This window comes from Balaenoptera musculus, chromosome 8, assembly GCF_009873245.2.
Source record: "Balaenoptera musculus isolate JJ_BM4_2016_0621 chromosome 8, mBalMus1.pri.v3, whole genome shotgun sequence".
In the NCBI taxonomy this organism is placed as follows: Eukaryota; Metazoa; Chordata; class Mammalia; order Artiodactyla; family Balaenopteridae; genus Balaenoptera; species Balaenoptera musculus.
In genome coordinates, this window is record NC_045792.1 from 101,954,587 (window position 1) to 101,978,763 (window position 24,177).

General features: G+C 56.7%; 2 protein-coding genes across 2 annotated transcripts; both read left to right on the forward strand.

Annotated features, from left to right (window-relative positions):
* The first annotated feature begins 8,427 nt into the window (after positions 1-8,427).
* On the forward strand, positions 8,428-10,445 carry LOC118900240 (cytochrome c oxidase subunit 8A, mitochondrial). Its single transcript, XM_036862619.1, has 2 exons — positions 8,428-8,626; positions 10,117-10,445. The coding sequence occupies exons 1-2, from the start codon at positions 8,513-8,515 to the stop codon at positions 10,210-10,212; spliced, it is 210 nt and encodes a 69-aa protein (XP_036718514.1). The 5' UTR covers positions 8,428-8,512; the 3' UTR covers positions 10,213-10,445.
* A 5,418-nt stretch (positions 10,446-15,863) lies between these two features.
* OTUB1 (OTU deubiquitinase, ubiquitin aldehyde binding 1) lies at positions 15,864-24,164 on the forward strand. The gene is made up of 7 exons (XM_036860425.1): positions 15,864-15,973; positions 17,629-17,690; positions 17,936-18,034; positions 22,199-22,317; positions 22,564-22,648; positions 22,764-22,958; positions 23,054-24,164. The coding sequence occupies exons 1-7, from the start codon at positions 15,916-15,918 to the stop codon at positions 23,249-23,251; spliced, it is 816 nt and encodes a 271-aa protein (XP_036716320.1). The 5' UTR covers positions 15,864-15,915; the 3' UTR covers positions 23,252-24,164.
* Positions 24,165-24,177: the final 13 nt, after the last annotated feature.

The window sequence follows — 24,177 nt, forward strand, 5'->3', positions numbered from 1 at the left end:
GCCCCTCGAGTGTGACAGATGGAGCTGTGCACTTCTCTCCCAGGCCCGTGCCTGGCCCGGGGGAGCCGGGAGCAGAGGCAGGAAGTGGGCCGGGAGCCAGGGCTCAGAGCGCTTCCTGTGGACACCGGAGGGGCCAGCCTCCTTGTGCTGCTGCTTGGTGGTCACATCTGCCGGAAGGTGGAGAGGGCGGCCAGGACGGAGCCCCAAGCCCTACTGAGCCTTCGAGCTCTGGTGGGGCAGTGATCTGGGGAAAGAGGAGCGGGGTTAACAGCTGTCTCGTGGGTGCCAGCATATTGTGGCCTCAGCCCCGTGGGTGGGGACACAGCCAGGGCACGGTTTGTGCAGCTGCCTTACCTTGGAGGCATGAAGAAAGGCCTCCCAGTCCTTGGGAAAGGAGAGAGCATTTCAAATGCTGGCGAATCAGAATCATTCAACAGACGTCTCCTGTGAGGGAATTCTGCCCCCTCCCCACCCCGGAGCTCTTTGTTCCTTGAAGGCTGTCTTAATCCCAGGCAGGAATTCCTTGGATTGACCATCCCCTTGCCGCAGGGTGAACGGCCGGAGCCGGAAGGACTGGGGGCCCTTCCTTCCCCGCTGCTGGCCCCATCTGCGCCCTCCACGCCACCTTCCTACGTGGCGGGCTCCCTCTTGGGTCCTCCGAGGTGGCTGCCCCCACCCCTCCCTCCACCCGCAGCTCAGACTTTGTCACTCAAGCGGCACCGGCTGGAGTGCCACCCCGTCAGTGGCGGATGGCACAAGAGGCACAGTGGCTGGACGAGAGGGCCTCGGTTTCGGTCAGAGCCTGAGATGGTCTGAAAGGGACTGCGTTTCCCCAGTGTGAGAAACCTGGTCACCAGACGTTTCTACTGGCAGGCCTTGAAAGTGGTCAGTTCAAACACAGCAGGTGTATTCTAGTTTCTTCTGCTTTTCCCTCTCCAAGTGCAACAGGTCGTTTCTCTACCGCCTGAGGTCAAGGGTCTGGGACGGTAGGGGAGGTGCTGCAGAGGCGGCTCGGAGACTGGACAGCCCCATGCAGGCGCGTTGTTACTTGGCTGCGGCGAGGAAGGAAGCTGGCATTTGGTGATTCCCTACTCCGCCAGCAACCACTCACACTTGGTCTTCATGGTGCTGGGTGCCAGGGCAGGGTCTGCATCCGCCTGCAGTGCCCTGGCACGTGGTCATGCCCCTGGACAGGATGTTGTTGACATCCAGGTCCTTGTGGATGTCGATGTCACCCTTCACGATGCAGTCGTGGGTTGTCTTGTTGGTCCTGGTGGGCTCCATGCCTGGTCTTGAGGTCCTGTCTTCCCTCTCAGGGCCTGGCCAGTAGGGGCGCTTTCTCCTGAGAGAGGCCTGCCTTCTCTCCCATGCAGGGGGCTGCCCAGAAAGACGGGGACTGGAGTTGAGAAGGTCAATATCAAGGCATGTCCGCCCTGCGGAAGCAGAGACTCACCCACAGTGGAGGGCTGGAAGAGGGTCTTAGGACAGGGGTGGGGCCAATGGTGATGACCTGCCTTCTCCAAGGGAGGAGGAAGCAGCCACAGTCATCTCATGCTCAAAGTCCAGGGCCACAGACCCCAGCTTTCCCTCCATGTCCCCGCATGATCTCCTGCCGGAGCCCTGGCTCCAAAGCCTGCAGCCCAGCTTAGCCCCCTCTGACCCAGGCCCTCTGAATCCCATCCTTGCCCAGGGTGGGAGAGCAGCCCCCGCGGGGGCCCCGCTGCCACGTGCGCATGCGCACGGTTTCTGCAATGCCTGGATCCTACCTGTGCAGAAGACAAGGTGAACATGAAAGCCTGTCCTGGGGCTTTCGGGATCCCTGCTCTAAGAAGATGAACGTCTGCTACAGGCTGGCAGGGAAGGGCTGCCCTGTGCTCAGGGTAGGCCACCCCAAGGTTGGAGGGAGGAGGCCCTGAAGGAAAGGGACCAGGTGAGAGGGCTTGGAGCCGCCGGCAGAATGGGATTGGGGGGTGCAGCCATGAGCCAAGGTGTGAGAGCCGACCTGGAGATGTCTGCAGCTGCCCGCGGGTGCCACCTGCCCTCCTCCGCACCAGGACCCAGGAGAAGGTTGGTGCGCCAGGCCCTGTGCTGCTGGGTGGTTCTGGCCTGGCACAGGAGGGTGCTATCGTGGGGAGTGGGCCAGAGGGTGCCTCATCCACCCCAGCCCCTCACCAGTGGTGACAAAGAAGTAGCCGCACTCAGTGAGGGTCTTTATGAGGTCGTCAGTGAGGGTCTTTATGAGGTCGTCAGTGAGGTCCCGGCCCTCCCGGCACAGGTGCTGCGTGGCAAGGGGCAGCACACAGCCCTCAGATGGGGTGCTGCCACCCCCAGGGTCCAGCATGATGCGTGGGGGGTGCGTTACACAGGGGCTTCAGGCGGAGCTGGGGAGGGGCCGCCAGGAAGTGGCCTGTACTCCTGGGGCAACCCGTGTCCTGAATGCTGGATACAAGGAAGAGGAGGGGCGGGGACGTGGCAGGAGGGGTGTGGGGATCAGGGATGGGGCTCTCAGGTGCTGGGCCTTAGGGCCCTCTGGGGGTCTGGCTGTGAGATGGGGTGTGGAGAGCAATGAAAAGTTATGGGGGTTCGCCCAGGGCTGGAGGTCAGACGTCAGGAGTCCAGAGGTGGAGAGGGGGCCCAGGGTTTGGAGTAGTGAGTCCAGGCTGGGGGCCCAGACGTCAGAGGGCTCTGGACACGAGGTTACAGCACAGTAGGGGTGAGACTGGGGGCCTGGTCCTCACTGGCGCGGCCAGAGGCATATAGCCTCAGCACAGGCTTGGATGTCACCTATGTGGCAGGAAGGTTCAATGTCTTGAACATGACCCGAGCGGTCCTCAGCTTGCTGTTGGCCTTCGAGTTGAGTGGGGCCTTGATGAGCAGTGCCCAGTGCTCCTTCCAGGCCACGCACAGCTTGTCGTAGAAGCTGTGGTGCAGATCTCCGTGTCGTCCTAGTTGGTGATGATGCCACGCTCCGTGGGGTACTTGAGCAAAAGAATGCTGCACTTGCTCTGGGCCTGTTGCCCACATACGAGTCCTGGTCCAAGCCCATCGTGACCCCCTGGGGAGCTGGGGAAGGAGACCTTGGGTGTGCTGGGGGGGGGTCATCCAGCCCAGCAGCCCTCCCCTTCTGTGGGTCTCCAGTTTACCCATCTGTAAGATGGGTGCCTGAGTGCCGTGACTGCACAGGTGTGGGGGACCTTCCCCAAGCCAGCACCATAGTCACACCCGAGCTGGCTCGTCACACTTGGCCGCTGGCTGTGGGCTGCAGGCAGAAAGGGGTTAACTACCACCTGGCTCCAGGCGTGCACCCCGCACCCCAGCCCACAGCCTCCTTGTGCCCTGGCAGCTGCACCTTTCCAGCCAGCTGCGGGATGCCTAGGCCAGGACAGCTGAGTCCCCCTGGGGCGGGCAGCACCCCGGCCCTGCCCCCTGCCCTCACCCTCCCATGTTGCTCCGCCCCCGACAGCTGTGTCCTGGCGTGCCCTGGATGTCTGGCCCCTGGTGACAGCTGTGCCCCAGGAAGAGCAGATGCCCCTTTGGGACCCTGCTCCGTTCCTGTTCCACCCCCGCCCTGGGGGCTCTTTGCTCCTTGTTGAGGACAACCCAGACCAGGGCCGGCTCTACCTAACCCTTTCTCCCCTTTTTTGCGTGAAAGCCCCCATTTTTAATTTCTCTGTGTGACCCCTAGCAGTTATAGAACTACTATTGTGACTGGCAGTAACAGAGATACTACTTTGATAGGAATAGCAAGGGGAGCAGTTTCACAGCTGCATGTGAAAACAACGTCACACTTTATAACAACAAGTGTCAGTTACATTTAATTGATGTAGTGGAAGGAGCATGGACTTTGGGGTTCAGACCTGGATTTGAATCTTGGAGGATTCATTCAACAAGTATGAACTGCGTACCTGCTCTTTGCTGAGTGCTGGGTATACATCGGCAAAGAAAGCAGATGTGACCTCTCCTCTACCTCATGAAGTGTACAGTCTGGTGGGAGTGGAGGGAGAGGGTGGCCAGAAGACCTCTTTGAGAATCCTGTTCACGGGCTCTGTGACCCTGAAAGTTATCTAATCTCTCTGGGCCTGTTTCCTCATCAAAGAAGTAGGCAGGCATTCCTTGCTGAGTTATTGCAAAGATTAAAATAAATCCCCTCCCTCTTCTTGAACCCTCCTCTTTGGACACTGGGCTCTTCCTGAGGCTCTACAAGGGCGTCCTGCTGCTACCCCCACCATAGGGAGACAGTCCCCACTGGCCTATAGAGAGGCAGCAGCTGCCCTCAGCGGCCTGGGAGGGGTCTCTTCACCCTATAGCCCCGGGGCTCAGTGCCCAGCACTCACTTGATGTGCCAGGAGGGGAGTTCAGGCCAGTGGGGAGACTGGAGACCCCTAGCTCAGGTTCAGACCAGCTCTGTGTCAGATGCTCTGTGAGGTGGCAAACTCCAGAAGGTGTGTGTGTTTGGGTTGAGGGGGTCAGGTCTGACCCCCTCCCTAGGTCTCACAGCTCCATATTTGGAGAGAGCAATGGTTAAGCCAGAGCCTTTAATGGATGGGGACCAAGCCAGGGGTGGGGTCACCCGGTGTTTCTCTAACCCATGTATGGCCAGTAGGTTCTGGGGGTCAGCCCTGGGATGGGGCACCTGGAATCTTCCCAGTCCATATATGACCATCAGGGACTGGGGGCCTGGATTGTGACACTGGTCTCAGGAGTAAGGACCAGCTCCTCCACCATCCCCAAGGCTTGGGATCTATTCCTACTGCTCCATTCAGGGAAGGGGGTGGGGTGGGGGGACAGCTTGGGCCCTGGGATCAGAGCCAGGACCCACGCTGGGATCTCTAGGCCTCATCATGACGCAGGAGAGACTCCCAAAAATGCGAGCGTAGTGGGCAGTCCTGGGGTAGGAGAATGAGGTCCCCATCCTTGCAGACAGCACAGCAGTTGCCAGGGTGTTAGAAGAGATCCCTGCCTCCCAGAGAGCCTGTCACCCACAGGGTGACAGACCCTGGACCAGTCCAGACCCTTCCCTCCCTGGACCAGTGAGCCCCCTTCTCCATGCTTGCTTATTCTCTTTTTTTTAATAAATTTATTTATTTTATTTGTTTATTTTTGGCTGCGTTGGGTCTTTGTTGCTGAGCGCGGGCTCTCTCTAGTTGCAGTGAGCAGGGGCTACTCTTCATCGTGGTGCTCGGCTGCTTCTCATTGCGGTGGCTTCTCTTGTTGCAGAGCACGGGCTCTAGGCGCGCGGGCTTCCGTAGTTGTGGCTCGCGGGCTCTAGAACGCAGGCTCAGTAGTTGTGGCGCACAGGCATGTGGGATCCTCCTGGACCAGGGCTCAAACCCGTGTCCCCTGCATTGTCAGGTGGATTCTTAACCACTGCACCACCAGGGAAGTCCCAATGCTTGCTTATTCTAATGCCAAAGGAAGTGCCCAAGGGACTGCCCTCATGACCCAGTGGTTAAGACTCCGCGTTTCCACTGCAGGGTGCGCAGGTTCGATCCCTAGTTGAGACAGTAAGATCCTGCATGCTGCAGGGCGTGGCCAAAAAAAAAAAAAAAAAGTGCCCAATGTGCAATATTGGAAAATGCAGCAGAAAAAGACCATTTTCCTGCCATCATCTAGAGAGCGCTACTGTTCACAACTTGTGTGTGTCCTTCCAAACTTTTATCTCTGCATATCTATTTCCCTAGGTATGTTTTCTTTGTTTTAGAAAAACAAGATCCTATCACACATTATGTTTTCCTTGCTTTTTTCTTATCTGTTTTAAAACTTTTTTAACTGAAGTGTAACAGGCATACAGATAAGTGCACAAGTCGTGAATGTCCAGCCACTCATGATGGAATTATCACGGGTGGACGCATTCTTGTAACCAGCCCCCAGAAGCCCCCTCGTGCCTCTCTCGATCCTATGCCCTCCCTCTTCCCCCAGGATCCCCACCACCTGACTCCTCGCCCACCACAATGGCTTAGTCCTGCCTGCAGTTGCACTTTATATAAACAGGACCACACAGTCTGTGCTCTTGGACATCTGACCTCTTCTGCTCAACATTATGTTTGTGGGAACCATCCATGTTGCAGCTGTAGTTTGTTCATTTTCACTGCCGTATAGTGTTTCATTATATAAAATACCACCTGGGTTCACTGCTCTCGTGTTGATGGACTGTCCCTAGTTTTGGGGAGGGGTGGGCTGCTGGGGGACTGGGGAGAGAGCAGAGACGTTGGTATTAATCCAGCTGCCTTATTTAACCTCTGCAAGCCTCCTTCCTCCTCTTTGATGGGAGTTCTGAAAGAAGTCACATCACAGGGGCCACGAGGAAAGCCCTGGAACAGAGCACAGGGGTACCTGCTTGACATACATTCACTCTTTTTCCTCCAGACGCAGGCGGAGGAGAGGAACATGAGATTCCTCAAGGGAGTAACCCAGGGAACCACAGAAAGGCCATCCCTTCCCAAAGCCTCTCCAGGGCTCCTGCCTGGCAGCGCTCTAATCTGGGCGTTATTACTTTGTTCACAGGACAAAAGCCTGACAAAGCCCCCGTAGGGCCTCAGGGAGGTCCCTGTCTCTTCATTCTCCCGGGGGCAAGCAGCTGGGGTCTGGGCCACCCAGCCCTGTGTGCCTAGGCTATGCCCCTTGGGATGTGGGGGGAGGTGCCTAGAAGCATCTGTCCTGGGCTGTTTGCATCTGTCCTGGGCTGTTTGCCAGGGCCCAGGGCAGGGTGAGGGCAGGGGGCCTGGTAGCTGGCGGTCAGGCTGGACCAAGACTGCTGGACATTAACAATACCCACAAACAGGGTGGGGGAGATGGGGAGGGGTGGAGAAGGGCCCTGGATGGCTCAGGGCCTGGGAGACCACCTCTCCAGAAGAAGCTCAGGCACAGACCACCCTTTGGGGCACTCTGGGTCCATTCCCACCTTTCTGTGAGTACCCCCCTTCTCCCATGGGGCCGAGGCTTCTCCTCTAAAGCCCCTGTTTTCCGGGTCTCTTGCCACCTCACCTCATCCCCATCCCCTTAGGCAGCCTTTGATGCTATCGACCACAATATCAAAACTGGAACTGCTGGAACTTCTCCCTCTTGGCGGTTACTTTTGTGGTGGTTAAAAGCATGGGTTTTGGAGTGGATAGACCTGCCCTGGAATCCTGGCTAGGCAGCCTTGGAGCTGCGTGACCTTCAGCAGGTCACCCAGTTCTCCAGGCTTATTTCCTCATTTGTAAAACATTTGAAATAATAATAGCATCTCCCTTGTGACATCGTTGTGAAGGTGGAGTGACATTATATAGGTAAGGCCTGGCTCAGTGGCTGGCCCCTCACCCCCTTTCCTGTTCTCCTCTACCTATTGTTCAGTCTCCTGCAATTCATAAACGTCTGAGTGTCTGAGTGTGTGCCAGGCCCTTTGGAGACAGTGGTGAACCAGAACAGGCTCTGCCCTCACATGGCCCCCAGCCTAGAGACAGAGATCACTCCCGTGGGCAGGGGCTGCTGAGCACAGAGGCGGCACAGGCCTGGGGTGGCCAGGGAAAGCTTCCTGAGGCAGTGCCACCCCTGTTACTTCCTATCACATCATGGCACTTTCAATAGCTTCTCATTAAGTGTTCGTCTCTTGTCTGTCTCTTACCTCTGGAATGTCAGTTCTGTGATAAGGGAGTCCTTGTTCACCTTGTTCACTGTGTGTCTAGAACAGTTCCTGGCAGACATAGGGGCTAGGAAACATTTGATGAATAAAGTAAGCTGTAACGGTTAGTGGAGACCTGGAAGTAGGAGCTGGAGTGGTGAAAAAGGAAGGCTATGTAGGTAAGAGATGAAAAAGTGTTCTGTAGAACATAAGATACAAAGAAGCAAAAGGCTTGGGGGTGGGGGGAGGAACCAGAGGGCAAGGAAGAAGGTGTGGAATACTTAGAGATGAGGCTGGAGAGTGATGTCCGGGAATTGGGACTTTGTCTGGTAAGCAATGAGGAGCTTTCAAATTAGGTGTATGACTTGGTTAGATTTATGTTTAAAGAGAAGGGAGGAAGGGAGGGAGGAAGGTCGGCTGCCTACTGCATGGAGACTGGAATTGGAGAGGGTAATAGTAAAGGGGGAGAGTTCATTTAGGAAGTTAGTGTCAGGCGGTCGGACCAGAAATAATGGAGTCCTGGCAGGGAGAGGGGATTTCTGAGTAGAGATTTGAGTATGAATGGAGGGAGGAGTCAAGAGTGCCGCCTGGGTTTCTGGCTTATGTGATTGGGTGGGCCACAGATGTCACTCACGAAGATAGGCGGCTTTGGAGGCGGGACATAATCGAAAGGAACGCCCCCCTCTGTGCCCCGCCCATCGGTGGTAGGATGGCGTCGATTGGCTGTTTCGAGGAAGGCGCCAAAAACTGACAAGGGCGGGCGAGAGGTGTATCCTTACGTCACGTCCTAGGAACATCCGGGCCCCTCTTTTCCCGGCCCCACAGCTGCGGAACTTCCGGCTGGGGCCGCCATCTTGACTTCGCGACCTTGGGTTCCAGCTACTCGCTACCTGCAGTCTGCTCCGTGTGGTCATGTCCATGCTGACTCCACTGCTGCTGAGGGGCCTGACAGGCCCGGCCCGGCGGCTCCCGGTGCCGCGGGCCCAGATCCATTCCAAGCCGCCGCGGGAGCAGCTCGGGACCATGGTGAGGAGCGGGCCGGGAAGGACATGGGAGATGCCGCCGGCCGCACCTGGGGTCCCGCGGCAGGCTGGGGGCCCGCCGGGTCTGGCGCGCTGCACCTCGCGGCCCGCAGCCTAACGGGGAGCGGCAGTGCTGGTTTGGGTCTGGAGGGCGCGAACGAGGGGATGGTGCCCGGGGTACAGTCGGTGTTCAGTCAGCCCCAGGGTCTCGGGTCAGACCGTGTCAGTGGAGCCCTGCCGCTCCCTCGCTGTGCGGTCTCGAGCAAGCTTCCTTAGCCCTCTCTGAACCTGTTTACCCGTCGGTTCATTGGGGGATGCCTGACGGCTGTCAGCGCTGTCGTTGTTACCGCTTTTATTTATTTGGGGTGGGGAAGAGGACCCCAGCAGGCTTTAGTAATGCCCAGAAACGTGGGCGAGTTTAACCCTTAGTGACTTTCACCTGTTTGGCGCATTTCTACATCTGCCTCAGTGGCAGAACTCGGCCTTGAGTGCGAGTCTTCAGGGTCCAGGTTAGTGGGCTTCCGGTTAGGAGCAGAGCCCGGAGAGCGCTGCGGCGGAGGAAATAATAGTGACAGGAATTGCAGCTGAGTGCCTGCTGGGTGCCAGGCACCGTGCTAAGACTGCTGTGCTGGCCTCATTCGGTCCTCCCAGTCACCCCGAGAAAGGGCCATTTTCTCCATTTCGTGGCTGAGGGAGCGGAAGTTTAGGAGCAGTGTATTGACTTGTCAGAGTCACACCTTCAGTGGCAAAGAAGGAATTTGAACTCCAGTCTGACTCCAAGTTGTGCTGTGATCTTAACTGCTGTCGGTAATATGGAAGTGGCTTTAAAAACGCTTACCTCTAGGACGAAGTGAGAGAGTGGCATGGACATATATACACTACCAAATGTAAACTAGATAGCTAGTGGGAAGCAGCCGCATAGCACAGGGAGATCAGCTCTGTGCTTTGTGACCACCTAGAGGGGTGGGATAGGGAGGGTGGGAGGGAGAAGCAGGAGGGAGGGGATATGGGGATATATGTATATGTATAGCTGATTCACTTTGTTATAAAGCAGAAACTAACACACCATTGTAAAGCAATTATACTCCAATATAGATGTTTAAAAAAAAACAAAAACGCTTACCTCTAGCCCCAAAGGTTTGGGAAGGGAGGGCTTTTTAAGACAAGGAAGGGGAGATGCATTTTTTTTTAGAGTTATTGGTCTGTGCGAGGTCTCTGGGTCCCAACAGACCAGCTTTAAAACAGGTTTAACATCCTTGTTCCTGTCCCTTCACTTTATCATCTGGTGGTGGATTTCCCCTAACCCAGGCTGACCCCCCACCCCATATCTGACCCTTTACCTTAAGGCCTACAGTGGACCTTGGATGCTCTGGCCCTGCTCTGGAGCCTGAATCTTGACTCCTGGAGGGGGCTGTCTGGGCAGACTGCTCGGACTACGAGAAGCCTGGGGGAATCCTGACTCTGAGGGTTCCTTTTTTCTTGTGCTCTGTGTAGGATATCGCCATTGGGCTCACCTCCTGCTTCCTGTGTTTCCTCCTGCCGTCGGGCTGGGTCCTGTCACACCTGGAGAACTACAAGAAGCGGGAGTGACAGGAGCTGTCCTCTCCCTCACCCTGTGACCTGAGCACCCCGGCCTGTCCTGATCGTGTCTGCTGCATTCCTGGCCGGCCTCCCCTGGATCCTGTCCCTCAGTTACAGTGACCTCTTCTGCAATCGTGACCTCTTGATTTCTCCATGTTGACATCCTGGGACCACATGTATCCATTTAGAAGGCCCTGCTCGGTAGGGCCTCCCTTGTAACAATAAAGTCTATTTAAACCCTGCTTCAGAGGGAATTCCCTAGCAGTCCAGTGGTTAGGACTCCGCTCTTTCACTGCTGAGGGCCCGGGGTCAATCCCTGGTCAGGGAACTAAGATCCTGCAAGCTGTGTGGCGTGACCAAAAAATAAATAAATAAATAAACCCCACTTCAGAAACTCATCATGCCTTTGGCCTGGGCTCCTGCCTCCATAGTTGAGCTGAGAATGGTGTTGGGTGGGGTGTGGAGAAGAGGGCCTGGCCAGCTGCCTGGCCCTGCCGGCTTACTGCCCTGTGGTAGGTCCAGTGTGCTCAGCCGTTCTCCTCGATACCTGGAAGTGGTGCTTCCATTGCATGCTCTCCTCTGTTTAAATGTTTTCTGGCTTCTGTGGAAAACAAATCCTGTTGTCGTTGGGCAGCCTTTCTTGCTCCCCCTCTAGTCCTCTTGGTTGTACCCAGCTCGGGGCTCTGTGTCTGTGTCTGCCCTCTCCCAGTGGGGCCGGCTCTGCAGCTGGAAGCCCGTTCTCTGTGGGGCCAGCCTTCCCTGTCCTCCTTGGTCGGTGGGCTCCAGCCATTTCTCAGGTGCTTGTTGCCCTTCCTAGTTGCAGGTGGGCAGCGTTACAGTATCTTGCATTTTTATGTCAACCTGGGGCCCCTTTCCTTTTAGCACCATATCTGTAAACGCTTATGCACTGACTGGCTTCCTTGTTCTCTTCCTGCCTGCTTCCCTGTATCCTCCCCTACTTGGCTTGGAGAGTTTGCTGCTCCTCCATCCATCCCAAGGGCCCTTCCTCAGTGATTCTTCCTGGGGGCGCCTCTTAGCTGGGACAGGCATGTGAAGCGCTCCCCACTGCGCTGGAATTCTGACTGCCAGTGTCTGGAAGGAAGGCTCTGACCTGCTGGACCCACCCCTGGAGAAGGACATGGCTTTAGTTCTCTGCATCCTCTTTGCTGGGGTGACATGAATGATTTCTGAGCAGACACAGGTTCAGCGTCCCCTGTGGAGCTGCTGGATGGTGGGCAAAGACGCCAGGTGAGAGCTGAGGGGCTCTAGGTTGTGGGTGCTTTAGGCCCTGGGTGTCAGAACATGCATCTCGCCAGCCACTTTTGCAGGGCTCGCTTTATGTTGACAGGAGCTGAAGGGGGACCCCGCTCTCCCTCCCTTGTCTAGTCTTTCCTGGCCGTTTTGTGTGGTGTCCAGTGACGCCTGGCTGCTGTGGGCACAGAGTAGGCTGTGAGCTGTCTTGTTTCTGTGGTAGCTCCACTGCCCTGACAAGGGTTTGATTGGGTGTCCCCCATTTTTGCGCCCCTGGATCCCAAAGGGACACAGTGGTCCCCTTGGCCCAGGAGGGCTACCTTAGCCCGAAGCTGTGCGTCTTGAGCCACCTCTGAGACTGATGGGAAGCCAGTGGTTACAGGCCAGATCTTCAGGACCCGGTCTGAGAAAGCCCTTAGGAAGCCCAATAGCACCTCCAGCCATTGTGCTCCCACACCTGCTGGGTGCTGCAGCGTGCTGGAGGGAGGCAGGGTTGTAGACTTGTGGGTGGGTGGGAGAGTTTTGGATGTGAGTGAGCTGTCATGCTTGGACCATATCTTCCCCTTGTTCTCAGTGGAGCCACTAAGCCTAAATCTGGTCACCTTTGTGTGTCCCTCTCTTATCCCTAACCAAGTCAGAGGCCGAGGGGCCATTCTTTGTAGCAAAAGCAAGGCTCCTTGTGCTCCCAAACAGCATTTTCTGTGTCTGTTTGAGGATGTCTGTCAGATCCTGAGTCCGGAGGGGTGGAGGTCTGTCCTGATGTGCACACTGGGCGGGGTGGAGGGGTGCGGGGGTGGTTACAGTCATGGCAGATGATATAATGTCAAGAATAGTGGACTGGGAGGAGGCCTGGCTTGGAGGCCTGGCTTGGCCATTTACTGTATGACCTTGAGCAAGTCATTTAGCCTCTCTGGGTCTCAGTTTTCATGATTGTACAATGAAGGTGGTGATGTGGCACGAAGAATAATGTCTTCCCCAAGATGTCCGTGCTGCCCTAATCCCTGGAACCTTGTGAATATGTTACCTTCATGGCAAAGGGGACTTTGCAGATGTGATTAAAATTAGGCATGTTGAAATGGGAGGTTATCCCCTGGGCCTCGTGTAATCATATGGGTCCTTAAGGTGGACGGGGAAGGCAGATATTTTGCATCTCAGAGATGCCACCTGAGGACTCTGCCTGCCTTGGGGCTTTGAAGATGGAGAAAGTGGGCCATGTTCCAAGGAATGCAGTGGCCTCTAGAAGCTGGGAACAGCTCTCAGTTTACAGCCAGCAAGGACATGAGGACTTCAGCCCCAGAGCTGCAAGAAACTGAATTCTGCTAATAGAATCTGCATGAGTGGGAAGCAGATTCTCCCTCAGAGCCCCTGAAAGGGAACGTAGCCTACAGATACCTTGATTTTAGTCTGATGAAACCCATTCCAGACCTCTGACCTCTAAAACTGTAAAATTATACATTTGTATTGTTCTAAACCACTAAGTTTGTGGTGATTTGTTATGACAGCAATAAGGAGACAAATGTATCATTCTCCTGGTGCTGTGAGGCTCTCAAAGGAGAGGCTGGTGGCTGGATCCTCGACAGACTTGAGGTGAATTGCAATGTGAGGCATTTGCAGGAGGAAGGTGCCCCAAGGAGCGTGGGTGGTGTGAGTCGGGGGGTGGCGGGGCTCTCCCTTTGCCGCCTCTGCCCCCTCCTCTGCTTGCTTCCTGCCTTAGGTGGTGTGAACCCTGCAGGCAAGCATCAACCCAGCCAGTGGCCCTGAAGTACAGCCCCTGCTCAGCTTCATCAGCCTGGGTGCACCATCAAAGCCTCCCTAGACCATGATTTTGGAGCTGGCTGCCTGTGGACCGTTGTGCATTCCTGCAGTGGCATCTCCAGAGGTCCGTTTCTGGGCTGGGCACGCCCCCACTCTTCCCACTTGGGCAGCTGCCTGACTCCCAAGCCTGTGTTGGGAAGGATCACCGGGGCCTCATCTTTGGCGCACCTTGAGCCTTTCTCCTGGCCATGACCCCCCTGTGAGGACTGTGGCTTTCCCAAGGCCCATACCATGTCCTGTTGCCTGGCCCCTGCCCCTGAGAGGTTGGGTGGGCCTGGAAGCCTTGTGGCTCTCTAGGGCCTCTGTGCCGTTCCATAAACTCTTCCTCTGTGGCTGAGGTTTCAGAGTCCCTGGGTCCTGGTACGGGGTCTCCTCTCCCTCCACCTGACAGAATCCTAGGGACAGGGATGTGGGGTCTGGACACATGCCAAGCCTGTGAGGAGGCATCTATGCCTTGTCGGTTCCACGGAAAATAAAGTCCTGAGCCGCTGCCTGTCACCTTTGTGACTATTTCCAACAGCAGCCTGAACCCAAGCACCAGTGCTGCCTATTTCATTATAGGCCTCAGCAGGCAGGACCAGCAGTGCTGGACCATTTCTGGGTCCAGAATTGGAGTCCAAATCTGGGTCCAAATTGGGAGGCAGGGATAAACGTCTGGAGCTATGCTGGTGATTCCTGGCAAATATGCTATTGGGTTTTAGACGCTTCAGGATAGAGAATCAAAACCCGAAAATGGTAAAAAGTACCAGGAGAGATGGAATGAGGGTAAGAGAACAGTTATTAACTACTAAATAAATTGGCATGGGAAAGAGTGGGGCAAAAGTTGACCATCCTGGGCTGGATTGAGAGCCAAAGTTTCCCCCTGGGCATTTCCTTCCCATTCTGCCTGACAAGAGGGGGAGAGTGGGCAGCAGGTAGGAGGACCCCTCGTTTACACACCCTGCGTACATTGAGGGTGCAGGTCTGTTCTTCAAGCCCCAGACCCTTGTGTGGGAGGGAGGCATTTACTTGGTGTTGGCAGCCTGCCTGCAGTCCAGCACTGGGCCACAAATGGATTCCTTCTCACTCCAGAGCAACTGTGTTCTCTGTCCCCGCCATTAATCCCAATCCCAACTCCCCCTGAATGCTCCCCACCCCCCAGACTCCCTAGTCAAAGTAAGGAGTGGGGGTAAGGGTGGAGTTGTCTTATAGTTATTTTCAAGATTTTGTAAAGCCAAATAGAAATCATGTTTTTGTCATCAACTATCTTAGCTCATTTGGTAATACCAGTGCTACTGACTGAAGATCTGATTGGCAGTTACAGATTGCATTGTTAAAATTGGGAAAAGGAATGAACACTTTGGTAGGCATGGAATCCAAACAGGGTGGCCCGTTGCTTCCTTGAGTTTGGAAGCAACCCCAAGGCTCAGTGACCCAATAAATAATAATTTGCAATGTGGCTGGGACACAGACTTGGCATTTGTAGCGTTGCTGTGAGAGAGCCACTGGGCTGTGTGGTGAGCCTGGGCACCAAATGCCCCTGCTCCAGGGCTGGATGTAGCTGATAAAGACATTAGATCACATCCCGCTCCTGTATTGTCACGAACTGAGGGATTTGATTGGAGCTCTGGCACAGCCTTCTCAAGTGCTAACAGACCACCGTCACTTCATGAAAGAAGGCCCTCCATAGTGAAAAGCTGACAACCAGAGCCCCAGACTGTAACCTCTCTAAATAACAGCATCTTTAGCATCCAAGGCCTTGCTACTTTTTAAGTTTTATTTTTAGATAATTCACAGACAATTTTAATAGAATACACAGAAAGATCCTGTCTACCTTTTACCCACTTTTCCCCTATGGGTAACATCTTGCATTTGAAACTACAGTACAGAATATTCCAGGATACTTATATATAATCAAGATAAAGAACATTTACATCTCCACAAGGATTCTCTCCTATTTCCTTTTTACAATCACACCCACCTCCCTGCTGACGCCTACTCCTCCCTAACCCTTGGCAACCACTAATCTGTTTTCCATTCTTATCAACTCCTTTCTTAAAAAAACCCAAAAAACCAAACACCCTGATTTTCTCATAACCAGAAGGGCAGGGAGTCCAAAGTTAGGTCCTTGACCCCAAGGGACATGTTCTCCCTGTCGTAAGCGGGACACCAAAGCCCGCTCAGAACCGAGGCTCAGTGGAGCAGGGCGGTGAAGCCCAGGGCTCTGATATTAGCACGATTCCTGGTCTCCTCCATCAGGTGATCCTCAATCGCCTGCCATGAGTTCTGGAGCCCGCAGCAGGAATGTTGCCTTGCGTGATTTTAATTTCATCTTCCTGCTTATCTCAATAACACAATCCGCGCTTCAAACTCCAGTGAAAAAAAAAACTGAAGTGGCCCCAGGAGGCTCTTATCACCACCCGGCACCTTGGGAGCCTGGGAAGATGGAGCCGAGCGAGCGGGCGGGTGGAGGGTGGGCGGGGACTACCTTCCCTTTAACCTGCTTCCGCGGCGGCCTCACCGGACCGTGAGCCCCTCAGGTGACGGCGCCCGAGGGTATCCCGTTGCTAGGGGCGTTACCAAGGAGGGGCCACGAGGAGGGGCTCTCTTCCGGGAGGAGGGCAACTGGTAACCCGGAAGCGGTCGGCAGTGCGGCGCTGTTTAAAGATGGCGGCGGAGGAACCTCAGCAGCAGAAGCAGGAGCCGCTTGGCAGCGACTCCGAAGGTACCAACCGGGGGAGGGCCGTCCGGCCTGGGCTAGCGGGGGCGATGCCGGATGGCCGGTTCCCAAGGAGTGGCCAGGGGTGGGGCGGCCGGCGGCGGAGCGCGCGGACGGCCCCTTCCTCCGCCGCCTCCCCCCCTCCCCCTCACAATGGAAGGAGCCTCTGTCGCGACCCCCGGCCGGGCGGGCGGGCGAGCGAGCGAGCGAGCGGGGCGGGCCCACGGCCTCGGCTCTTCTCCCTCGCGCGCTCCCGGGGCGGGGCCTAGGCCGCCCCGCCCAGCGCCCAGCCCCTCCGTGCCGGGCGCCGGGCGCCGGGCTCCCGGGTCTCTAGCTCTCCCGCCCCGGTCCTTGCAGTCAGCCCCGGGCCTCCTCCGGGCCCGGCTGTCCGCCTTCTCCAGAGCAGCCCGAGCCCGGAGGGACGTCGAATTACGCCGGGCTGCGGAGCACAAAGGACTGGGTGGGCCGCTGGGGATGCTGCGGGCGGCCCGGGGTTGTGAGCGGCCGCAGGTGTGTGCCCCTGAGGGCAGCAGCCTTCGTTTCCGGTGGAGCCGCCTCCTCTGGCTTTGCAGCCTCTTTCCTCCTGTCTAGGCATTGTTTTCTTAGACCCCTGAAGAGCTGGACCTTTCAGAACGGTCCCACCCTCTTCTTTTCACCCCTGAGTTAGACGCGAAGACTGAGTAGGTCACTAGGGTGGGAGGGACAGCCCTGTTGCAGGGCAGCATAGGGGATGGGTGGAGGCCCAGCTGAGGATCCGGGATGCTCAAGCTCAGAAGGATTGGCCTTAAAAATCATTCAGCACCCACCTCCCATTCCAGTCGCACACTTGAGGGACTGAGCTTTCGGAGACCCAGCCCCCTAGAAGGGACTTGTTCAGGATCATGTAAGTTAAGAAAGAGCCAGGGCCAGGATTCACATCTCCTGGCTCCTCACCAGTGGCTGCTCAGAGCGGGGCCCACAGGGTGGACCTGCCCAACTCACTGATGAGTATTTAACACTATGCCTCTAAGGTAGCACCTCCTCATGACATTTCAGTGAAGGGGGAAGGTGGTGGTATAAGTCCCTATTCACAGCTGAGGATAAGCCTCGCAGTGAGGTAGCAGAGGAGGGTTATTGTGATGAAGAGTGCAGGCTTTGAAATTAGACAAACCTAGGTTTGACCACAGGTCTTAGACCTTGGGCAGATTACTTCACCCGTCTGCATTTGTTTTGTTATCTGTAAAATGGGCACCGTTAAGAATACCCAGGATGGCAGGTGGAGGAGGGGTGTGATTGAGCAAAGTGCAGGCTCACAGGAAGCTCTCATCCAGCCCAAGACTCTGCCTCCTCATCTTTCTTTCCTCAAGAGACCCTGCCTGGCTCCAGAGCATTCCCGGGCTGCTGGGAAGTGGTGTTAGAAAGCAGCGGAAAGGGTTTGTTAGAGCTTTAAGAGTGTACCTTGGGGGTGATCACCTTGGCCTCCTCACTTTAAAGATGAGAAAACTAAGGCCCAGGAAAGGAAAGGACTTTGCCAAGATCACACAGTTGGGGTGGAGCAGGGTGTGACACAGGCTTCCAGATTCCAAGTCTGCTGTCCTCGCCTGCTCTTGTCCTCTGCCCAGCTGCCTGGAGTGGGGATAGCCAGGGCCCACTGTAATCCTTGGCCTCCTACCTTCTTCCAGGTGTTAACTGTCTTGCCTACGATGAAGCCATCATGGCTCAGCAGGACCGAATTCAGCAAGAGGTGAGGGGCTGTGGCCAGCGGCCCTACTTTGGGGATGCATAGGGTGGACCTGAGGCCTATGTTTGTCTCTACTTTGGAAGCCCCCTCCTCTCCAGGCTGAGCTGGGTACTAGATACCTTTATGGGGCGGTGGTCACTGTGCCACTCGGTGACTGGCCCAGCAGCTCTCATTTAGGTGTTCTGGCCGATAGGTGTGGGTCACTCCGTTCACCTATCAGAACATGATGGATTTCCTGCCCTCTGCAGATTGCTGTGCAGAACCCTCTGGTCTCAGAGCGGCTGGAGCTCTCTGTCCTATACAAAGAGTATGCTGAGGATGACAACATCTATCAACAGAAGATCAAGGTGGGAGCCTGGCTGAGGGGGCAGGAAGAGCTCTCGGGTAGGGACAGGGCAGGAGCGTGCCTGCCTTCGACCTGCTCCTCGCTGGGTCTGGCCTCAGAGAGGGTGGGATGTTGGGGGAGCCCTCTGGTTCATAAGCATGCAGACTCTGGAACCAAAAAGACCTCGATTCAAGTCCTGACTGCCACGCAGCAGCTGTCTCCTCAGCCGCTCCTTCGACGTCTCTGAGTTGTGGGGTCTTCATCTGTGAAATCAGGATGATGAGAGCATCTGCCTACAGGGTGGTTGTGAGGTTGAGGGAGGTGATGCCTGTGGGGCCTGGTGCAGCCTGCGGGCAGCTGACGCTTTCAGGGCTCCCGGTGGGGCTGAGCGGGCTGGGGCCGGCTGCGGGACGAGGGTGGCAGCGGGGACACAGTCCTGCACCCTGCTTCCGGGATGCACGGAGAGGTAGGCAGCAGTGGGGAAAAGGGGCCTACAGACCTTTGTGCAAGGCCCTGCTGCATCACTTACAAACAGGTGAGTCCTTTAACCACTCACTTCCTTCTCTGTGAGCTGGGAGTTTGAAATGCGACAGTGAGTATGTGTAAACTGTCTAATTGGCACAGCCTAAGGGTTTAGGAAAATTTTTTTTTTTTTAATTTTATTTATTTATTTTGGGCTGCGTTGGATCTTCGTTGCTGCGCACGGGCTTTCTCTAGTTGCGGCGAGCGGGGGCTACTCTTCATTGCGGTGCGAGGGCTTCTCATTGCTGTGGCTTCTCTTGTTGCAGAGTGTGGGCTCTAGGCGCGGGCTTCAGTAGTTGTGGCACGCGGGCTCAGTAGTTTTGGCTCACGGGCTCTAGAGCGCAGGCTCAGTAGTTGTGGCGCACGGGCCCAGTTGCTCCGCGGCATGTGAGATCTTCCCGGACCAGGGCTGGAACCCGTGTCCCCTGCATTGGCAGGCGGATTCTTAACCACTGCACCACCAGGGAAGTCCCAGGTTTAGTAAATATTACTCCTCCCCACTCTCCCCCAAAGATCAGAGATGCTTAGAACCTTCCACCTGAAAGGATGGACCCTTGGGGTTAGCCATTTCAGGGGCCAGTCAGGTAACCCAGGTGATTGAAGGTGGCTGGGCAGGTGGTGAACAGCCACGCCACAGCTCGGGTCAGCCAGTAGCAGGCAGTGGAAGCTCATGGGGCTGATGGGAGTGTCCATGCCTGTCACTCCATCGGTGCTTCCAAGACAAGCCAGAGGTTATTTGGTTGTAAAATCTCCAGACTCCTAATAGTTGTCAGCTTATCCAGATTTAAAATGTGTGGGCCAAACAATGCACACAGATCCAGCTATGTGTGGCCTGTGGTCTCCTCTGACCCCTTGCTCAGGGTGTTTGTGGTTTACCCAAGAGGCCTGTAGAGAGAGGAAAGCACGGACTCTGGGGCCCGATAGACCTGGGTTGGAGTCCTGGCTTCACCCCTTCTGTGTGATCTTGGGCAACACCCTGGGAGGAGGAGTAGGAGGATAATGGATATTAGCCCGCAGCAAAGGGCCTGGCAAAGAGTAAGTGCTCAGAATGATTCTGGTAGCGGCAGTGATTTGGGCTCTTTGTACACATTTTTTCCCGTTCATTTAACATTTCTGAGCACATACTGTGGGCCAGGCACTGTTTTAGGTGCTGGAGATAGAGTGATGACTACAGCTGTCGACTCCTGCCCTTAAGGTGATGGTTCATAGTGGAAAGACAGCCATTAAATGAGAGGTAACCCTAATGTATGTCAGAGGTGGTAGGTGCTGTGGAGAAAAGTGAAGCGGGACGAGGAGATCAGGAGTGGGAGGGTTTGCGGTTTTATTTTTTAATTAAAAAAATTTTTTTTTTAATAAACTTTATTTATTTATTTATTCATTGCTGTGTTGGGTCTTTGTTGCTGTGCGCAGGCTTTCTCTAGTTGCTGCAAGCGGGGGCTACTCTTTGTTGCAGTACATGGGCTTCTCATTGCAGTGGCTTCTCTTGTTGCAGAGCATGGGCTCTAGGCACGTGGGCTTCCGTAGTTGTGGGCATGGGCTCAGTAATTGTGGCTCGCGGGCGGGCTTAGTTGCTCCGCGGCATGTGGGATCTTCCCGGACCAGGGCTCGAACCCACGTCCCCTGCATTGGCAGGCGGATTCTTAAGCACTGCGCCACCAGGGAAGTCCCCGGGTTTGCGGTTTTAAATATGGGGGTGTGTGAGTAATGAACTGAGAGGCAAGGGAGCAAGCTGGCGCAGCCGGCTGGGCAGAGCTGGGTGGGGGCCAGTGTGGCCGGAGCAGAGCGGGTAGGAGACGCGGGGGTTGGAGCCGAGAAAGGACTCGGAGGGAGCTGAGTATTTAATGGGTTTCTCTGGTCGCTGGTGGCCTGGGTGGGGATAGACTGAGCAGTGAGGTGGAGGCAGGGAGACCTGTGCGGAGGCTTGTGCAATGAAACCGGCCGGAGATGGAGGAACAGCCAGGGCGGCTGAGTGGCCCAGGTGAGAAGCGGTTGGATGTGGGCACAGCCGAAAGGGTCTGCTGCTGGGTTGGATGGGGTGTGAGGGTGGAGTCGGCAGTGGCTGGGAGGTGGAGGGCAGGCGGTTGAGGGGAGGCCGGGAGGAGGTCAGGAGCCGCCTGTTGGCTGGGTCGGTCTGAGGCGGTGGAGGCAAGGCATTTGGGTGTGAGTCGAAGTTGGAGTTGAGGGCCAAGAAGGGGGCGGGTGAAGAGTTACGTTTAAATCCCATGAGCCGTGAGGTCAGGAGAGCGAGTAGAGCTGACGCCGAAGCTGCCCCAGGCCTGAGCAGGTTGTGCTGTTCACATGGCAGGGGCTGTGGATGGTCTGTGGCGTGGTTGTCTTCTGGCAGGTGACACGTGGGCTCTTGAGGAAGGGTGCTCTGTGGTTTGGTGGCAGCCGTGACCGCCACAGGTTAGATGAGGAGGGGCAGCGGTGAGGTTGGAGGACATGGAGAGGGTGGGCCCGGCAGCACGTGAAGGGAGGACGGAAGTGGGGCGGGTGCGTCACCACACCAGTGGATGCAAGTGGACGCTGCTGAGCGGCTGGTCTGGGGAGGAGTGGGTTCGACCTTAGGGCTTGGGAGGCCATCCGTGACCTTCACTAGAGTAAAAGCCTGCTGGGATGGAGTTCACAGCAGAAGAGAAATGGAGACAGTGGGCACAGACGGCTTCACTAGAAGCCCCACAGGAAAGCAGAGAAATTGGGTGGTAGCTGGAAAGGAATTCACGGGAAGCAGAGCGTTTTTTTCGAAGGGAGAACTGGTCTGGGTTTATATGCTGATGGATCTAAATGGGTCGGGAGAGAGAAATTGATGATGCGGGAGGAGAGGGGAGACATCCTGGAACGGTGACCTGAATCCAAGAGAGGGGCGGCTCTGGTGGCCGCCTCAGACCCTCTGAGGATAGAGAGAGAGGCTGTGGGTGGGTGTGCTGCAGGGGCCGAGGGGTCCTCAGTCGGAGAGGAAGCAGGGTCATCGGGAAGGTGACTGGGGTGGGGGGGCTTCAGGAGAACGGAGAAGGTATGAGATAGGAGAAGGGGAGGGGCCCAGGCCAGGGGAGTGAGGCCTGCTTGCCAGACAGCACTGAGGGCCAGACACCCCCAACTCATTGGGGACGTTCAATAGGCAGAAGAAATTTCGTTGAGCTGAGGAGGAAACTGGAAAAGAGCAAACCAGTTCCTGTGAGCAGGCAGGGTAGAGATTAGATGGGGGTGAGGGAGGCCGTTTCCCACCCCGGGGCTGTGTGGTAGGGCCTCAGGTGTGGCACTATGCCCCGTACCCTAACTTGTTTGCCCTGGAGCTCTCAGGGTTTGAAAGGCTGTTCACTGGAAAAGCTGTGTCGGTCAGGGACCCATTCTCTTGCCTGTTTTTATGAAACAGCAGCCCTTCGGGCCCAGCAGCATGGCATACCCATTGGCTGGTGACCGCTTCGGCAACCCGTGCACGCAGTGTGTCCATAACTCAGTTTCCTGGGGCTTTGGGGGCTCCTGGCAGTGGGTTGCTAAGTGAGCCCCCACCCCAGAGTCAGCAGCCAAGGCTGCCAGGTGGCTGCTTGGAGCTCAGTTGCCACCCGCTCTGGTGTGACCTTTCTTGGGGGGGTTTCCTTGGCCCGCCATGGTTCTGGCCTGATGTTGATGGGCACGGGGTGGGCTGGGGGCTGCCTCTCCGCAGGACCTCCACAAAAAGTACTCATACATCCGCAAGACCAGGCCTGATGGAAACTGCTTCTATCGAGCTTTCGGATTCTCCCACTTGGAGGCGTTGCTGGATGACAGCAAGGAATTGCAGCGGTGAGGAGGGTGGCCACTTGGGCACAAAGGAAGCAGGTAGGGGAGGGTTCCATGAAGGGCATGTGGGCCCCCTCCTCCCTCTTGATGACTGGGAGGTGCGGTTCCACCTGAGGCCCAATGACGGGCTGGGCCTCTGCTTGGGGCTTCCGTCAGTGGCCAGTCCCCCACCCCTGGGCTGGTCTCTCTGGGCCCCTGCTCTGCTGGCCTACGAGCTCATGCCAGCCTCTTCTTCCCTTCCATCCACAGGTTCAAGGCTGTGTCCGCCAAGAGCAAAGAGGACCTGGTGTCCCAGGGCTTCACTGAGTTCACAATTGAGGATTTCCATAACACGGTGAGCCCAGCCGCCTGGTCACCCGGTCAGCCAGAGTGGAGGGTGGGTGGCCTGGCTGTGGCAGGGTTGACCCATCTCCTCCCTCATCTTGCCCTCCGTCCCCCTCGGGTGGCAGTTCATGGACCTGATCGAGCAGGTGGAGAAGCAGACCTCAGTGGCCGACCTGCTGGCCTCCTTCAACGACCAGAGCACCTCGGACTACCTGGTGGTCTACCTGCGGCTGCTCACCTCGGGCTACCTGCAGCGCGAGAGCAAGTTCTTTGAGCACTTCATCGAGGGTGGCCGGACCGTCAAGGAGTTCTGCCAGCAGGTAGTTCTGCCTCGGGTGGGGAGCCCTGGGGCCGGCGGGGCGGGGCCGGGGGAGGGGCACCGAGACTCGGGCCCTGAGCCGCCCCTGTGCCTCAGGAGGTGGAGCCCATGTGCAAGGAGAGCGACCACATCCACATCATCGCGCTGGCCCAGGCGCTCAGCGTCTCCATCCAGGTGGAGTACATGGACCGCGGCGAGGGCGGCACCACCAACCCCCACATCTTCCCCGAGGGCTCCGAGCCCAAGGTCTACCTTCTCTACCGGCCTGGACACTACGATATCCTCTACAAATAGGGCCGGCCCCGGCCTGCCGCTGCCCTGCCTGCCCTCCCCTCTGCCAGGCGCTAGACATGTACAGAGGTTTTTTTGTGGTTGTAAATGGTCATACTTCACTCCCCCACCCCCTTCCGTGTCACACGACCTTCCATGTTTTATTAAAGGGGACGCTGGTGGTGAGCCGCGTGTGTGCGTGTCCCTGCTCTGCTGCTGCCCCCCTGGCTGCTCTGTGTCTCGCTGCCCCCCTTCCCCGCAGGTGGGTTCCTCTCAGCCTTCCACCTGTCCACCCGCGAGCTTCCCCGCCAGGAGCAGTTTTGAGGGGGCTAGGCCTCTTGGGGATCCCTCCTGCTTATTGGGGTTCTGCTTCCTTCCCTTCAGGCCTCTGCCCCTTCCCTCTTTAGCTGGCCAGGGGCTTCCATGGGGATGTGGAAGTCCCTCAGAGACTTGCCCAGGGACCCAGGACCACCAAAGCTTCAAGCTGCTCCCTCATAGGCCCCACCGCCACCCTGCTGTCCTGGCCAGGGCCTGGGTTGCCTGCCCTCCATCAGGGCTCTGCATGGCGGAAGAGTCCCGGGCAGAGAGGGCCGGCGTGGTGGTGGGGCCTGGCTCCGGGCAGGTGGAGGAGCGGGGGCACCCCAGAGCCCCCCAGGTGGTGCCCACCAGGTGGGGGAGGGGCAGTCCTCAAGCCTGTGCTGGGTCCTCCATGCCCAGGCCTAGCGGGGCTTGCCAGGCCACCATTCTCTTCCCACCCCTCCCCTCAGCCCGCTGCCTGTGCCTGCTTTGCACCCCCACTGCTTGGGCCACGGTGTCTGCATCGCCTTCCTTTTTGCCTTCACTTCTTCTCTTCCCCCCGGCACATGTGGGGTCTCGGCCCCCAGGCTGTGAGCTCCTTGGGGGCAGGCCCTCAATAAATGTGAAGTGCTGCTGCCCACCTCTGCTGTCCG

What these genes read in the sequence shown, in the direction of transcription:
- LOC118900240 (XM_036862619.1), top strand. Translation starts at nt 8,513, where the DNA reads ATGTCCATGCTGACTCCACTGCTGCTGAGGGGCCTGACAGGCCCGGCC. An exon ending in GGGAGCAGCTCGGGACCATG is followed by an intron (nt 8,627 to 10,116) that starts GTGAGGAGCGGG and finishes TGCTCTGTGTAG; the next exon opens with GATATCGCCATTGGGCTCAC.
- OTUB1 (XM_036860425.1), top strand. Translation starts at nt 15,916, where the DNA reads ATGGCGGCGGAGGAACCTCAGCAGCAGAAGCAGGAGCCGCTTGGCAGC. An exon ending in GCTTGGCAGCGACTCCGAAG is followed by an intron (nt 15,974 to 17,628) that starts GTACCAACCGGG and finishes ACCTTCTTCCAG; the next exon opens with GTGTTAACTGTCTTGCCTAC. An exon ending in GACAGCAAGGAATTGCAGCG is followed by an intron (nt 22,318 to 22,563) that starts GTGAGGAGGGTG and finishes TTCCATCCACAG; the next exon opens with GTTCAAGGCTGTGTCCGCCA.